Source organism: Loxodonta africana, chromosome 6 (genome assembly GCF_030014295.1).
Source record: "Loxodonta africana isolate mLoxAfr1 chromosome 6, mLoxAfr1.hap2, whole genome shotgun sequence".
NCBI lineage: Eukaryota > Metazoa > Chordata > Mammalia > Proboscidea > Elephantidae > Loxodonta > Loxodonta africana.
Window position 1 is genome coordinate 10,384,037 of NC_087347.1, and position 17,022 is coordinate 10,401,058.

At 42.7% G+C, this 17,022-nt stretch overlaps 1 protein-coding gene across 3 annotated transcripts in view; it reads right to left on the bottom strand.

Annotated features, from left to right (window-relative positions):
* DIS3L2 (DIS3 like 3'-5' exoribonuclease 2) overlaps positions 1-17,022 on the bottom strand; it is a 386,862-nt gene that overhangs the window by 88,742 nt on the left and 281,098 nt on the right. For all 3 annotated transcript variants that reach the window (XM_064286551.1, XM_064286549.1, XM_064286550.1), the window contains exon 12: positions 3,171-3,278. In XM_064286551.1, the coding sequence (XP_064142621.1) occupies positions 3,171-3,278 (108 nt within the window). The remainder of the gene's footprint in view (positions 1-3,170; positions 3,279-17,022) is intronic.

Here is a 17,022-nt window from a genome sequence, read left to right on the forward strand (position 1 = left end):
AACCAAATGTAATGTGTGTGACTTGTTTTGATACATTTATATATTGTCTATGACTGCTTTTGCACACGATGGCAGAGTTGACAAGTTGCAACAGAAACCGTTATGGCTTATAAAGCTGGAAATATTTACTATCTGGCCTTTTACAGGAAAAGTGTCCTAGATGACTTCTTCCACTTGTCTCTTGCACTGGTTCATTTGTTTTCTGGATTCCATATCTTCCTCTTTCTTGATTTACTCCCTCATTTTGGTGAAGCACACCCTCTGGTAGCTTCCTGAGAAAGGGTGTATGAGAGGTAAATTTTTTGAGACCTTGCATGACAGAAGATGTCTTCTTCTATCACATTTGACTAACAGCTTAGCTGGGTATAGAGTTTTAGCATGGAATCAGTCTTTTAGAAATTAGAAAACTTTGCTTTGCTATCATCTAGCTTCCAGGGTTGTAGCAGAGAGTCTGAATTTATTTTCAATTTTGATCTATTGGCTTTTTAGAAGCCTATGGAATCTTCTCTTTGTCCCCAGTGTTCTGTAATTTTACACTGATGTGTCTCCACCACTGTGCTGCATAGTGGATTCTTTCTGGAAAACTCATATCCTCTTTCTGGAAAGTCATATCCTCCAGTAATGGGATGTTTTCTTGAATTATTTTGTTGATCATGTCTTCCTCTCTGCCTTCTTTGTTCTCTATTTCTGGAATGCCCATTGAACAGTCATCGGATAGCCTGGACTGGTCTTTTAATTTTCTTATCTTTTCTATCTCTTTTGGGGACAATTCTTCAACTTTATCTTCTAATCAGAATCTTGAGTTTTCTTCATTCCTTCTATCATGTTTTTAATTTTCCAAGAGCTCTTTTTTGTTCTTTCAGTTTCTTTTTTAAAGCATCTAGACCTTGTGACATACATATTCTTTTCCCCCTCTCTCCCTACCCGCTGTCATAGATTGAATTGTATCCCCCCAAAATATGAGTCAACTTGGCTAGTCCATGATTCCCAGTATTGTGTGATTGTCCACCATTTTGTCATTTGATGTGATTTTCCTATGTGTTGTAAATCCTACCTCTATGACGTTAATGGTAGAGGGATTAGTGTGGGATTAGTGGGAGTTATGTTAATGAGGCAGGACTCAATCTACAAGATTATGTTCTGTCTTAAGTCAATCTCTCTTGAGATATAAAAGAGAGATAGGGAGAACTCATACCACCAAGAAAGCAGTGCCCAGAGCAGAGCACATCCTTTGGACCCAGGGTTCCTGTGTAAAGAAGCTTCTAGACCAGGGGAACATTGATGACAAGGACCATCCTCCAGAGCCAACAGAGAGAGAAAGCCTTCTCCTGGAGTTGATGCCCTGAATTCGGACTTCTAGTGTACTAGACTGTAAGAGAATAACCTTCTGTTTGTTGAGGCCGTCTACTTGTGGTATTTCTGTTACAGAAGCACTAGATAACTAAGACACCCCCTTTAAAAATTTCTCTGTAGATATAAACGATAGTTTTCTTTCTCCTGTATAGTCTGTCTGATCCTAGTTGCTTTTTTTCTGTTTCCTCTGGTCTTTCTGTTTCATATTAGAGGCCATCTTCTTGGTTGTCTCCTCATACACAAAAGTAAAATGCTAAAAAACTGATATTTAGTGAAATACTAAAAAGCTCTGATTATGTAGGTGAAGCTTATTGTCTGTAAGTTATACTGGAGGGAGATACAATTGGGCTGCTGACTGGGAAATCTTTGAGGTTATTTAAGTCTTTATTCTTCACTACTCAGACTCTTCAGAGAAGATTTCCCATTTCCTATCTCAATAGTTAGGCCTGGCAACCAGAATTCTGGGGTTGACTGGGAAAAGCAAGCTGGGAATCTTAATATTCAATATGTAAACATTCACTCAATCTTACTTTACCATCTACTATGTTTGGAGTCCAGAGAAGGAATTTCTGGTCTTCCGCTGGGTTAGGAGAGGGGCAATCTTCTTAAATAAGCTTTCAACCAGTACTGTTGTTAGCCTCAGCTTCACCTGCCCCTCCCCCAACTTTCAGAGTTGCCTGGTGGTATCCATTTCTGAATTTCTTTTAGGGTTCTGCTGTGTAAATTGGGTTGTTTCTTGGCTGTCTCTTTCGTTGGCTCAGGATCCATCTTTCTCAGGGCTGCTAAGTCAGTTACCACTCATCCATCTGCTTCCCAGCTTCCAAAATTTTGTTGCTGTTGTCTCCTCTCCCATTCTCTTTGTCCTTGTGGGTTTGTGCCTTTAAAAAAATCTCTTTACTGTTGTTTTAGTGAGGTTTTGGGAGGGAATGAAAGTAAATGTGGGTATTCAATCCTCCACCTTTATTTGGAACCGCTTTATAATTAAATATCTTTTAAAATTTTCATTTAATATTACAGTATAAACATTTCCCATGTTCTTAAGTGGTCTTTGTAAACAGTTTTAGTAATTATATAACATTCCATTGAGTAGGTACCACAGTTTACTTAATCATTACCCTGCTTTTGATGTTTAGAGTCGTTTCTGTTTTGTGGTAGGGGCTTAAGTTTTCTTGGAGTCATTTTTCATGCATCATATTTATTCCCTATATCTAGGAAGCTGAAAAACGTTCACTGACATTCTTCTCCTCTCTGTTCTTAGCCTAGTTTCATCACCGTGTGCCTTGATTAAGGCATTACTTGGCTAATTCATCTTTGAATTGCCAGGCCTTCCTGTACAATGATACAACATTTCTCTTTCTAAAATGTCACCTTTCTCATGACAATTCAGAGGAACCCTTACACCTATTATTTGTGACTGGCATTTGAGAGTCCCTGTAGTTTGATTCTACCCCACCTACCTATGCTCTCCACCCTTTTCCCAAATAGTCCTCCTTCAAACAGCCCTTGCCAATCCACATTCACCTTCGCTTAAGCCCTATCTCTTCCACCAAGCCTCCCTCATGTTACTCTTGGTTACACACACAGTTTCTTCCTTCACCTGATAACATATAAGAAACAACTGGTTTCTAACTGCTTAGGGTAAGTCTTGTCTTCTAAGTGAGACCAACAGTTCTTAGAGGCAGACGCTCTTACACGTTCTTCTCTATGTTGGGTACCCCATACCTCCCTCATCCTACCACCATGGGATTCCCGCACACTGCCAGGCACAGTCAGTGCTTAATAGCTACTCATGGAATGGAATGATTGTGAGTTGTTACCTTGCCCTCTGGAGTCAGTGTCCAGATTACAGAGAAGGTCAGCTTGTCAGTCATGGGATTGAGGCTGCACAGCTCCTCACACAACAGCCTGGGGAGCATGGGAACCACCTGCAAACAGAGCACAGTCCCGTGAGCACCTTTCTCCAACTCGAAGGAGCTGGCCAGAGGCTTAGAAGCAGCCCAGAGGGCAGAATTTTGGTGACCAGCTTGAGCTTCCAGAATAAGCTGAAAATGGAGGCTGCTCTTTTCCATGAAGACTCTGCACAAAGACTATACTATCTTATATTTTCCCATGATACTCTATAGTCAAATGGAAAGGTGAGTTGGAAAGAGGAGAAGAGCTGGTAACAGAAGGTAACAAATACATTACAGCAATGAAAAACAACCACATTTCACTGTGTACTAAAACTAAGTTCTGGACTCCAACAATTTGTACTTTTGGATATAACTATTCCAGTTGAACTTTATACTTAAGAACCCAAGGGTTGAATGTAAACTCATGACCGGATTTTATTAAAGTAAAACTAAGAGTTGCCAAATCAGTGCTTTCATAATTGAACATCCCACCATTTATCAAATTACATGTTGGAACATTAAGAGAATACTCTAATAAAATATCACTACAGCAAAGAAACTACAATGTTCACAAATTCGGGGTTCCTAGAATACCATGGTCAACTAGTCATCCATTTTGCAGTTTCTTTAACCCTAAATTATCTCGTCCCTTTACTGATCTTTATGGCCTATAGTAATTTATTCAGTGGCACACTCTTTTTAATTAAAAAAAAAAATTCTCTTCGATTTATTTTCAAATGATGACTTTTGGCTGTCTCAGAATATTACTTGTTTTCTCTAAAATCTGAAAGATGAAATGAGTCTCTCTCCTCGCATCTCTTGAAGATACTTCAAACTCTCTTCCTCCTACCTTTAAATCTGTTCCTTCTCCCATTTTTTATCTGATTAATGGCATTACCACCCACCTACCTCCCAAGCGAAAAACACCAGCATTAACATCCATTTATTTAACACTTTTACTGTGGACCTACTCAATTTGCAGCATCAGGTGTGGATAACACGGTGACCCTGTGTTAACTAATTGAGAAGTAACAGATAAGAGGGGCACCTATGTTATATTTGAAGTAAATTTAGTAATTAAGCTTTTTATCAGCAAAAACACAACCAACCCCAGTGGTTTCTTATTCTGTGTGAAGTGTCTGTACTTGCACCCTGTTTTAGTACAGCAAATGATCTTTGGTTTGGAAAAGTAAATTCTAGAACTCATGATCCACACCAGCAAGAAATAACAGATAATTCTATGGCATTATTTGTCACTGCTCTGAAGGATGCTGTTATTTTCTTACACCTATGTGAAATATAATGACCATCTGAAAACTTTTGGAAACAGCTTTTTATAAGACAACTACTTTTGTATTTTTTTTCCCTGTTCACTTATTTAGTGGTGTATCAAAATGTGACCTAAATATTTAACATTTTCTTGTGTATGTCAAGTGTGTTAGAAAATAATACATCTTCATATCTACCTGAATATACATATTGTACAAAATGGGAGAAAGTTTCAATACCTTACTGTCTCAAGACTGAATTACAGAGTTCACATAATTTTAACCTTTGGACTAAGTCAAGTTTGTTGGCTGTGCATGCTTGGATTCTTCTCTGGGCCGCATCATCAGATAATTATACCCACCGTATTTTGGTGGCAGGCTAGTCAGCCAGCATGCTTGTTGCAGTGGGATCAGTCCAGGGCTTAATACTTTTACAGACAGTTAGTACTTCTAAGTGTTCAAGGCAGTACCTTAAAAAGCTGAGCATTTGATAAAGTAACAGAATTCCTGACTTTTATGTTTTTAGTGTTTGTCAAAAGAAAATCATTGCAACTAAATGCAATGTAGTAGCCTGGGTTGGACCCTGGAACTGAAAGAGGACATTAGCGGAAAAACTGGTGCAATCCAAATAAAATCTGGAGCTTAGATAACACAATGTACCAAGATAGGTTTCTTAGTTTTAATTAATGGACCATGGTAATGTAGACTGTTAACAATGGGGGAAACTGGGTGTGGGATAAATGGACCGTTCTGCACTACCCGTGCAACTTTTCTGTAAATCTAAAATTATTCCAAAATAAAGAGTTCATTAAAAAAAAGTCATGCTTCCACTAACTGATTTCTTAAGTGTTACACATTTAAATATGAGATTAAATTTGTGTTAATGAAATAAAACCTAATCTGTTTTTATATATTCAGATTTTGAGTAAGAGTTTATTTGCAAAAAGGCCTTCACCACTTAAAAAAAAAAAAAAAAATCTAAAGACCATTAACCAATTGAACAGAGTCCAGACTCATTGGCAGCATGATTCAGGAAAAAGCACAGGCTTTGAAGTCAGATAGACTTGGGGTCTAATCCTGGGTCCACCACTTCCTGTACAATTTGGCCAAGTTAGTCTGACTCTGAGTCTTGGTTTTCCTGTTGGTAAAACCACACTGAGGATGCTCAGTAGAAGTTAGCTCACAGGCCACAGGATACAAGGGCCTTTAGTTACCTGCTCGACTTTCCCTTTGGCCTTATGCCCAGGTCTGCCCTCCACACCGCCCTCTTGATGTACACCTCCGCTCACCATCTGCTCATGGTTACAGCTTTTGCACACATCGTTCCCTCTTTCTGGACTTTTTGCATCTGGCAAACTTTTGCATGTCCTTTAAGATTCAGCTCATCGCCATCTCTACAGGGCTAACCCAGATCCCTCCAGGCAGAGTATGTGCTATGTTTTGTAGGCCTCCCCATGCTTTCAAAACAGACATGAGGCAGTCCTACATGGCCAGTCACTTACCCTGTCCTCCGTGATCCTTCATAACCCTTTTTCGCATGCACCACACTAGATCTCAGGCGCTTCTTTACGTGTCTCTCCCTTCCACTAGGTCATGGAATTCTCAGGAACAAGCACTGGATCTTGTTCCTGTCTTGCTATCTGACACCTGACACATAGTGGGTACTTCTGGTTTGCAAATGAATGACTTTCACCCAGGAAATAAACCACCTGTTCTTGCCTCTGTTTACAGGTTTACTTTGTCACATGAAACACTTTATGACAGAGCATGGTAAACTTCTACTTAAACCTCTTTAAATATAAATTTTACAGGCAGCTAATATTTTTAAGTATACCATAGACCATTTTGGCTACTCCCTCCTAAAAATCATTGGCGGCCCACTCAGTGGCTGTCCAGGTTATAAGAACTGCTTGGTATACTATATCTTGTACAGAAGACTACATTTTAATATGTACACTACAATGGTCAGATGCTAAAAAACAAAAGTACTCATGAAGAAGCTAAACATTAACACTTCAAGTAGTACAAATATATTTAATTTTTAAACGGCATTCCTTTTACTAAGCTTTCACCAGATCTTGAGGCAGAATTCAGATGGAATTCAGATAAAACAGTTTAATGTCTATCTATTTGTAAATAGATGGCTATTTCTCTGTCTTTCAGAGAAGGGCCTCCCCTAAACCCCGCCTGGTTTCTGCTGGGGTCAATGAGAACGTGCTCTCCTGCAGTCCTGCAGCACAGCAGGGCCCCACTGTGGGCGGGCCTGGAGAGGCCCGCAGCCACTCTGATAAGCTGCTTCCTCAAACCCAAGTGCTGTTATTTCAGCAGGAGACCTGGCTGGGCAGGGCCTCAGCAGCCCACGCACACATGTGCTACGTGAGCTCTCCCATGGCACCTGGAGAGACTCTGAGCCAGGGTGCAGAACACAAAGACTAACTGAGAAAAGAGAAGAAAGGCCTGCCCGGAGCTGAGGAACTCCCAGCTGCCACGAGCACTGCGTAGATGTGAATGTCCTCTCTGGGCCCTCACGTTTTCCCCGTCCTGTCCTGTCTTGCCCTCTGTTCTGTACGTTTCTATAATGATCTCAAATCCCATATGGTATAAGTCACTACTCTGTTTTCAACATACGTATGAATAAGCACTCATAATATATAGAACTATGTTTACCTCTATGAGGCTCTCTAACATTAACTATAATTCATTAGAAACCTCTAAGTCATAAGAAAGTTATTTAGAAAAGTTTTGAACTTAGTTAGACATGGAAACACAGAAGTATGCGAAGTATGTAAAGAATGTAAACAACCTTTAAGTTCACGTTGACCCAGCATGCTGTGACACAAGAAAACATGAACCTAAACAACCTTCCTAATCTCTGCCCTTGAAGGGAATATGCATCATCCGGCTACTCTCTAACCCTGGAGAAAAGACATAATAATGCTACTCTTTGATGTCACACTGGTCCTTGCCATGTGGAGCCAAGGTGAGAAATTCACATATAAACCCTAAATTTCTGCACATTCATTGAGAGAAGGCAGAGGTGGAACCGAGATGCTGTCTGCAGCTGCCGGCCTTGGACCCTATCTAGGAGGGACCTCTGCTGAGTTTGGGCCTGTGGTTAAGCCTTCTTCCCGAGACTTCCTGTTCCAGGTAAAAGCCTGAAGTCTAAAGATCTGGACTGTAACCAGTGAATTAACATTGTAATCGTTAATTTTGATTCCCAGTTCTAAATGAATGTCGTGAGGTCTTAACTTGCATCCCTTACCATGACTACCTTGATATAAACTAAGCAAGTTTATGCATGACAAACCTGAGCACCTCTCTATTAATTTTCTAAGATTAAATCCTACAGGATAGCCTCATTGGCTTCATTACCCAGCACAGGCCACACGGATAATTCTTTCCAAGTTCGCAAACTCCCTCATTTTCCTTGTCCAATTCCATAAATCCCATGATTGACCTTACAATCTGCCTTTTCCAGTTCTGTAGTTCATAGCTGAGCAGCAATGGAGACCATCAGCGGGGCCATGTGGAGGTGGGTCACTGAACCAGTCTTAGCCGTTACCTCAGGAAGTATTGCTTGTCTTTGGTTAGTTCCTTTCCCCAAGCCCTTCAGAAGCTATTCTGAAACTTTATTACTGTCCTCAAATCTCCAGCCCAACTGCCTTCTCCCTTTTTTCAGCAGAAAACCTCAACTCTTCTTCACAGAAGACACTGCGATCATCAGACTCAACTCCTCCCCACCCCACCCCCCCAACTGTTTTCTTCAGCCAGTGTTTCCCTTGTCGTTGTTAGGTGCCACTGAGACTCATAGCGACTCTATGTACAACAGAATGAAATAGTACGTGGTCCTGGGCTGTCCTCACAATTGTTGCTGTTTGAGCCCATAGTTGTCAATCCACCTTGTTGAGGGTTTTCCTCTCTTTCACTGACCCTCTACTTTACCAAGTATGATCTCCTTCTCCAGGGACTGGTTCTTCCTGATAACATGTCCAAAGTACGTGAGACAAAGTCTTGTCATCCCTGCTTATAAGGAATATTCTGGCTGTTCTTCTAAGACAGATTTGTTTGTTCTTCTGGCAGTTCACGGTATAGTCAATATTCTTTGTCAATACCACAATCCAAAGGCATCAACTCTTCTTTGGTCTTATTTTTGTCCAGCTTTCACATGCATATGAAGTGACTGAAAATGTCATGGTCAGGCACACTTTAGTCCTCAAAGTGACACCTTTGCTTTTTAAAAATTTAAAGAAGTCTTTTGCAGGAGATATGCCCAGTGTCTCCGCACCATATCCCTAACTTCACACGTGTGCCTCAGTCCCCTGCTACCTCACAATGATATCCGTCCTGTCCAAAGCCTGGCCCTACTCGGTGTTTCTGATCCACCAACACCTATCACTGCCAAGGTCGTCTCAGTTATCCACTTGTTCCGCTGACCTTGATCTTTCCCCTTAGACAATAAACACAAGTTCAGAGGCTCCCAATCTCAACAACATTAAACAACATCACCTTCCTCAGTCTAGACCTTCCTCCTCTCCCTGAAACTTCCCTCCACTTCTCTTGTAAGTTTCTCAAAACAGTTTACATTGCCTATCTTTATTCTCACCTTCCTTTTACTTGCCAACCTAATATACCATTTTTTAATTACAAAAATTACCTGTTAATTATAGAAGATTTAGGTGATGTCAAGCCAAAACATGAAAATGCAGAAATTTTAAGGCCCCATCCATTAGAATAAATAATGTTAAGAAGTTGGTATAGAACCCTTGTCCTTTTTCTGGGCACACATCTGAGTATATGTAAGGGAAAATATCGTGCACTTATAGGTGTATCGATTTTGCTGCAATACAGAACTAGTGGGCACTCTGGACTGCTCTGTGTTGGAGCTTCCTGGGCTCTTTTCCTTGGCCGGGTCCTTAACTGCTGGTTCTCCTCATGTTCTATCCTTTGCCCTCTTTTCCCCTCACTGCACACCCTCTGAACAGTCCATGTCTGCACTTCTAGCCCTGCCTCTCCTTGTAACTGCAGGCCCTTCTATCATGCTACCTCTGGACACCTTGGTCTGGACGCCCCACGGACACTTCAAGCTCTGCATATAGATGACAAAATTTAGCACTCCCCCTCAACACCTGCTCCTATGTCTATATTTCCTATCTCTGTAAAGAGTAGCACCCTATTCCCAGTTAAATAAGCAAAGAAACAAAAACAACAAAAATCCCTCAAAACTCCCCAGAATACAGAAACAACACCCAACACATACACACACACACCTCCCACAAACCACTGCTGCACATTATTTCATGACTCCTCCTTCTCGCTGTCGCATCCAATCACCGAGCAGACCTTACATTCTAGATCTCTCTCAGATCAGTCTTTCCCTTTCCATCTGCCACTGTTTGAGTATGGATAAATCTCTCTCTTGGGATAGACTTTAAAAGCCTCCTAAACCAGTGGGTCCACTTTTAAGTGGCAGAGTTCTGGGCTCAAAGTTATTCTGGGTAAGATTTCCTTCTCATTATTCTCTAAACATCTACATGTTCTGATTTTCTAAATTCTGCCCAGTGGTAACCTGCAACCCCATTTATGTTAGGACACAGTGCCTTCACTTTCCCAACAGTCGATGAGGTGAATTCAGGTAATTTTGAAAGTCAGCCTGTCCTGCTCAGGAGGGAGGGCCTACACACCTTCAGTAGGGCCCAGGGGTGTCTGGTAAAGCCTGCACTCTTTTTGTTCAGAAGCCAAGGGTCAGAGGTGGCCAGGAGATGCTGGCAGAGGTGTCTATGACCTCACCTCTGAGGAGACAGCAACGATAACAGTGGGAAGCTAACTCCTCCCGTTTGCCTGCCCTTTGCCTCTCCCTACTCCTTGTTGCCCCCATGTGTCTGTCAGTTTGTCGTACTGTGGGGGCTTATGTGTTGCTGTGATGCTGGAAGCTATGCTACCAGTATTCAGATACCAGCAGGGTCACCCATGGAGGACAGGTTTCAGCTGAGCTTCCAGACTAAGACAGGCTAGGAAGAAGGACTCGGCAGTCTACTTCTGAAAAGTATTAGCCAGTAAAAACCTTATGAATTGCAGCGGAACGTTGTCTGATATAGTGCTGGAAGATGAGCTCCCCAGGTTGGAAGGCACTCAAAACATGACTGGGGAAGAGCTGCCTCCTCAAAGTAGAGTCAACCCTAATGACGTGGATGGAGTAAAGCTTTTGGGACCTTCATTTGCTGATGTGGCATGACTCAAAATGAGAAGAAACAGCTGCAAATATCCACCTGAATTTAGAGACCATCTTAAGAGTAGATTTGATGCATTGAACGCTGGTGACCAAAGACCGGACGAGTTGTGGAATGACATCAAGGACATCATACGTGAAGAAAGCAAGAGTTCATTGAAAAGACAGGAAACAACAACAACAAAAAAAAGATGGATGTTGGAGGAGACTCTGAAACTTGCTCTTGAATGTCGACCAGCTAAAGCAAAAGGAAGAACTGATGAAGTAAAAGAAATGAACAGAAGATTTCAAAGGGTAGCTCGAGAAGACAAAATAAAGTATTATAATGACATGTGCTGGAGGTGGACAACCAAAAGGGAAGAACATGCTCAAGTGTCTTTCAAGCTGAAAGAACTGAAGAAAAAATTCAAGCCTTGAGTTGCAATAGTGAAGGATTCCATGGGGAAAACATTAAACGATGCAGGAAGCATCAAAAGAAGATGGAAGGAATACACAGAGTCATTATACCAAAAAGAATTAGTCGATGTTCAACCATTTCAAGAGGCAGCATATGATCAGGAACCGATGGTACTCAAGGAAGAAGTCCAAGCTGCTTTGAAGGCATTGGTGAAAAACAAGGCTCCAGGAATTGATGGAATATCAATTGAGATGTTTCAACAAACAGATGCAGCACTGGAGGTGCTCACCCATCTATGCTGAGAAATATGGAAGACAGCTTCCTGGCCAACTGACTGGAAGAGATCCATATTTATGCCTATTCCCAACAAAGGTGATCCAACCGAATGTGGAAATTATAGAACAGTATTGTTAATATCACACGCAAGTAAAATTTTGCTGAAGGTCATTCAAAAGCGGCTGGAGAAGTATATCGACAGGGAACTGCCAGAAATTCAGACCAGTTTCAGAAGAAGACGTGGAACCAGCGATATCATTGCTGATGTCAGATGGACCCTGGCTGAAAGCAGAGAATACCAGAAGGATGTTTACTTGTGTTTTATTGACTAGGCAAAGGCATTTGACTGTGTGGATCGTAACAAATTATGGATAACATTGTGAAGAATGGGAATTCCAGAACACTTAATTGTGCTCATGAGGAACCTTTACATAGATCAAGAGGCAGTTGTTCGGACAGAACAAGGGGATACTGATTGGTTTAAAGTCAGGAAAGGTGTGCATCAGGGTTGTATTCTTTCACCATACCTATTCAGTCTGTATGCTGAGCAAATAATCCGAGAAGCTGGACTATATTAAGGAGAACGGGGCATCAGGACTAGAGGAAGACTCATTAACAACCTGCGTTATGCAGATGACACAACCTTGCTTGCTGAAAGTGAAGAGGACCTGAAGCACTTACTAATGAAGATCAAAGACCACAGCCTTCAGTATGGATTACACCTCAAAATAAAGAAAACAAAAATCCTCACAACTGGACCAATGAGCAACATCATGATAAACGGAGAAAAGACTGAAGTTGTCACAGATTTCATTTTACTTAGATCCACAATCAACAGCCACGGAAGCAGCAGTCAAGGAATCAAAAGACGCACTGCATTGGGCAAATCTGCTGCAAAGGACCTTTTTTTTTTTTAATAATTTTTATTGTGCTTTAAGTGAAAGTTTACAAATCAAGTCAATCTCTCACATATAAACTCATATACACCTTACTACATACTCCCATTTACTCTCCCCCAATGAGTCAGCCTGCTCCCTCCTTCCGGTCTCTCCTTTTGTGATCATTTTGCCAGTTTTTAAACCCCTCTACCCTCCCATCTCCCCTCCAGACAGGAGATGCCAACACAGTCTCAAGTGTCCACCTGATGCAAGTAGCTCACTCTTCATCAGCATCTCTCTCCAACCCATTGTCCAGTCCAATCTATGTCTGCTGAGTTGCAAAGGATCTCTTTGAACTGTTGAAGAGCAAAGATGTCACCCTGAAGACTAAGGTGTGCCTGACCCAAGCCATGTATTTTCAATCGCATCATATGCATGTGAAAGCTGGACAATGAACAAGGAAGACTGAAGGAGAACTGATGCCTTTGAATCATGGTGTTGGCGAAGAATATTGAATATACCATGGACTGCTGGAAGAATGAATAAATCTGTCTCGGAAGAAGTACAACCAGAATGCTCCTTAGAAGCAAGGATGGCGAGACTGCATCTCACATACTTTGGACATGTTGTCAGGAGGGATCAGTCGCTGGAGAAGGACATCATGCTTGGCAAAGTACAGGGTCAGCGGAAAAGAGGAAGACTCTCAACGAGGTGGATTGACACAGTGTCTGCAACAATGGGGTCAAGCATAACAACGACTGTAAGGAAGGCGCAGGACCGGGCAGTGTTTCATTCTGTTGTGCACAGGGTCACTATGAGTCGGAAGTGACTCGACGGCACCTAAGAACAACAACAACTCCTTGTCGTGTGATATGGGCTGTGAGAATTGGGAGGGGCTGCAATTTGGAGTATCGGTAAAATCCTTGTTCAGGATGTCCATTTTGGTATGAGGCTAAAGATATCTTTTGCCCTAGTTCTTCTGGGGTCCAGTCAGACATTACAACATTGGTAAGCACTCCTGAGATACTGTAAGCAAAGACCTCAGTCTGCTTTGGGGTCATTACTCAAAGCCTCAAGGGGCCATAAAGACTCAAAGGGCTCTGGTACTGATTATAGTTTTCCCACCTCTGACCTCACTATCCTTCAACCCACAGGCGCAAGGTGATTTTCACCTCAGTCAACGGAGACCATATCACTTTCCTATCTGCCCTCAAGATCAGGTCCAAGCTCCTAAGCCTGCCACTCCAGGCCTACTTTGGTAACCTCATCTGTTAGTTCCCCCTGCTCTTTATACCCCGGGAATTTCCAAGTACATATTGTTCTATGCTTTTTCTTGAGTCCCTGTCAGTCTACACACTGTGGCCTCTCCTGGAATGCCTCTCCACCTAGAAATTTTCTTCTCAAATCTTAAAACATTGCTCAACCATCAATTGCATCATGAGGCCTTCCTGGGCCTTACAGAACCTCCTCTCCTACCATCAACCCAGGCAGACACACTTCCTTTCTCCTGTATAGCACTTCCTTGCCTGGGGGTACTCTGTAACCACAGGTACTCCAGTGCATTGCAGTGGTTTGTTACACGGCAGGACCTAGACCCCTCTCATCTTTTCATCCCTGTCATACAGCTGGTGCTCAATACAAGCTGACCGGAAAAAGACCAATAAGTGCTTGGGGTAGCAGGAAAGGAAAAGGAGCTTGACTGGTGTGACTTCTTCTGAGGCATGCTTCAACACCAGGATCAAGGTTGGGTCAGGCAGATCTTCAAAGCTGGCCACGGTGGGGGGGTTCGCTAGGACACTGACTTTCTAAGCATTCTGGACTAGGGCTTGGGAGAGTTGAGAGAAATCGATCATTTAGGTAAATACACCGCTGCCCAAGGCAGCTGGGTGGGGGCACCAACAAGACTATAAAACCTTATATTAGCCTCAGAGAGCAGGCACATCTGCTAAAGCCACAGCGGGCAGGCTGGCCAAGTTCAGCAGCGGGTTAGCCAGGACAGCCCTGTGACCAATGGAAAGGGCCACAGAGGAGAAGAATCAATCATTTAGGGAAGGAGGAACAGAAGAGACAGCAGTGCCATAGGGGTGACAATTGCTCAATGGGGCCATACATCAACAACCCCTTGTGGTTCTCTACTGGCGAGAGGGGCTGTGGGGGGCCTCTCCTGCCCCTTTCAGTCCAGGCCTTTGCAGCTCTCCATTCAAACGCCCCACACCCTCAGATCCCACTGGCCGTCTGCTCCCATCTCTGCAGCTCGAGGACATGGTAAGTTGTTCTCCTTTTCTCTGAGGACTTTGAGGTTTTAACAATAAGGCACACTCAGCTAGCTCCCCACTCACACACTGAACAACTGAAAAGAAATAGATAATTCATTGGCTGGCCGGCATGTCTGTTTAAAGAGTTTTCTTTTTCATATCAACACTTCCATGAATTCAGAATTTGATCAACTCCTTGCTACCCGGTTTGACATTAACAAAACATCAACACTCTGACAACCTGCTGGTGTCAGAGAGGAACATCTTAGAAGTCTTTGGACTCCACATTCAGACATGCTTCCAATCCCAATCTTTGATGTCTATTATAAAGCAGTACCAATAAAATATTGTAGAGATTTATGGGCAAGCTTTCATTTGAGCTGTTTCACACCTAAAATAACACGAGTGGTTGGGCCAATAGGCAGGGAATTTAGGTTTAGGTTTCAACTGTTTAGGTTTTCTTTTACTTTTAAAACTTAATTCACTTATTTTGAAAGATAACCTTGCATTTTACAATTACATTTCTCTCCCAGAGAAGATAGTTGAGAGAAATTCACCGGGCAGATATGATGTCTTCCTGAGGACAGGCCTAAGTTGAGGCGGACAGTTACCTCTTGTCCTGCTGGAACCTTCTTTTGTTAAAAGAAAGAGTGTTTTTTCATGAGATTTAGTCACTATTTAAATTTATCTTTCTTCTTGAGTATACCTTCTTGATAACAAAAGTAACCAAATATTGTGAGCAAAGTTCCATCAAAAAAGAATTTCATTTAAAAGGCAGTAAGATGCTTTGTTTCACTGTATACTGTCCATATCTATGGGCTAATTCCTCGAATCAGCTTAGAACGTCACAGGTCAGAAGGACCGGAATTAAAAGAAACCAGTGCCACATTCACTACGGATGGGAACTCCACCGGCACTCCCCACGCCCCGACACACCTGCTCCTTCCCCCTTGCAATGAGGCTGGGAGAAAGGATTTTGGCAGATGAGACAGCAGACTATCTGGAAGGGAAAACGCGGCTCCTCCAGCTTTTAAGAAGGTCTTTATAGGCAAAGTCAAGTGAAAACAGCAGAAAAGTTCCTGGACACAGTCCTTTCAGAAACAAAAACGAGTAGGAAGAAAGGTCAGAGCAGTGGTTCAAAGGAATCCAAACGCACAGCTGCTGCTGTCCAAGGTTGCAGGCGGTGTCCCATGCCTGCCAGGCTGCGGGCAGTCCCAGCAGCAGAGGGGCGCCGGCCCTTCCTCCACAGCCCTGCACTCCGAGCTGATGACTGAGCCCCAGCTCCTCAGTCCCAAGGAGAAATTCTATGGCTGTGGCCATCACAAAACCAAAATAAAGGGAACAGAAACGGAAGCATGCCTAATTATTTAACCCAATTTTAATTGTTCATTGTCTTATTTAAAACAATTCCTGGTTAAAAGGAAAACATAGTAGCTGGTTAAGAGAAAGCCACCTGCTTAGAGGAAGAGCCTCTAGTTGTGTCTAAGACTCTTAAACGTTCAACTCTGAAGCACACAGTTCAACTTTTCCAACTGGGGAGAAGAGTTCACATTTATTCACCTGACGTGGTCTTTAAAGTTTAGGAGACCTGCTGTTTTCATTTCTCTTTCCTTCCTAGCATTATAGTTTTGTAGATAAAGGAGATGTTGAGGCCTCATCTCCCTTCTCTCAGGGGCCCTGGGCCAGGCACAGGCTGGGTTTGGCTAACCGCACTTGCGGGCAGGAAGTGAGCATGGGATGTCTCCAGCCTGAGGGAATGTAAGTGTAGTTTATGTACCTATTTCAGAACTGGGTTCTCAGGAAGGCCAAGTTACGAATGAGGTACCTGGATTTTGATGTGGTTCCTTTGCATGGGTAGGCTGGGTCTACATACTAAAAGGAGCCGAAGTGGAGTGAAAGTCACCCCCAAAAAAGCTTCAAATTTTTTTCCTTATATATTTTTAATTATGCCATACATATTGCTGGGTGGACGGATGTACTATAATTGTCCCCTCACCATCTCCCTGGCCGCTAAGGGACATCACAGCTACTAATGGACATAAAGGATGTGATTTAGGGGGAGATGACTGCCCTCTGAAGAAACCAGAGCTGTCTCTTAGTCGGGGTAAAGGAGGGAGGGCCGTTCCCTGGTGCCAGCAAATCTAGCCCACACAGAACAGGAGCAATAAACGATGTCCACTGTCTGCAGGGGGCTTTCTACTTTTATTACCCTCCTTACCTTTTATTACCCCCTTCTTATTGCCCCTCCCCCTGCCTATTCTCTGTACACACTATTGTACACATAGACACAGCTGTCCCATCAGTATTTAATCCCGGGAGAGAGGTACTTAGCTGTTCTCCTCCCAATATGTGAACTGGGGTGTGCTTGGATGTGATCTAACCCTGTGGATGTAAACCTAACTTTGGGGGACCTAAGGTGATGAAGATGTGTGCTGTTCTACTCACGTCTGTCCCGTTTATTCTGTAATAAATGCCTA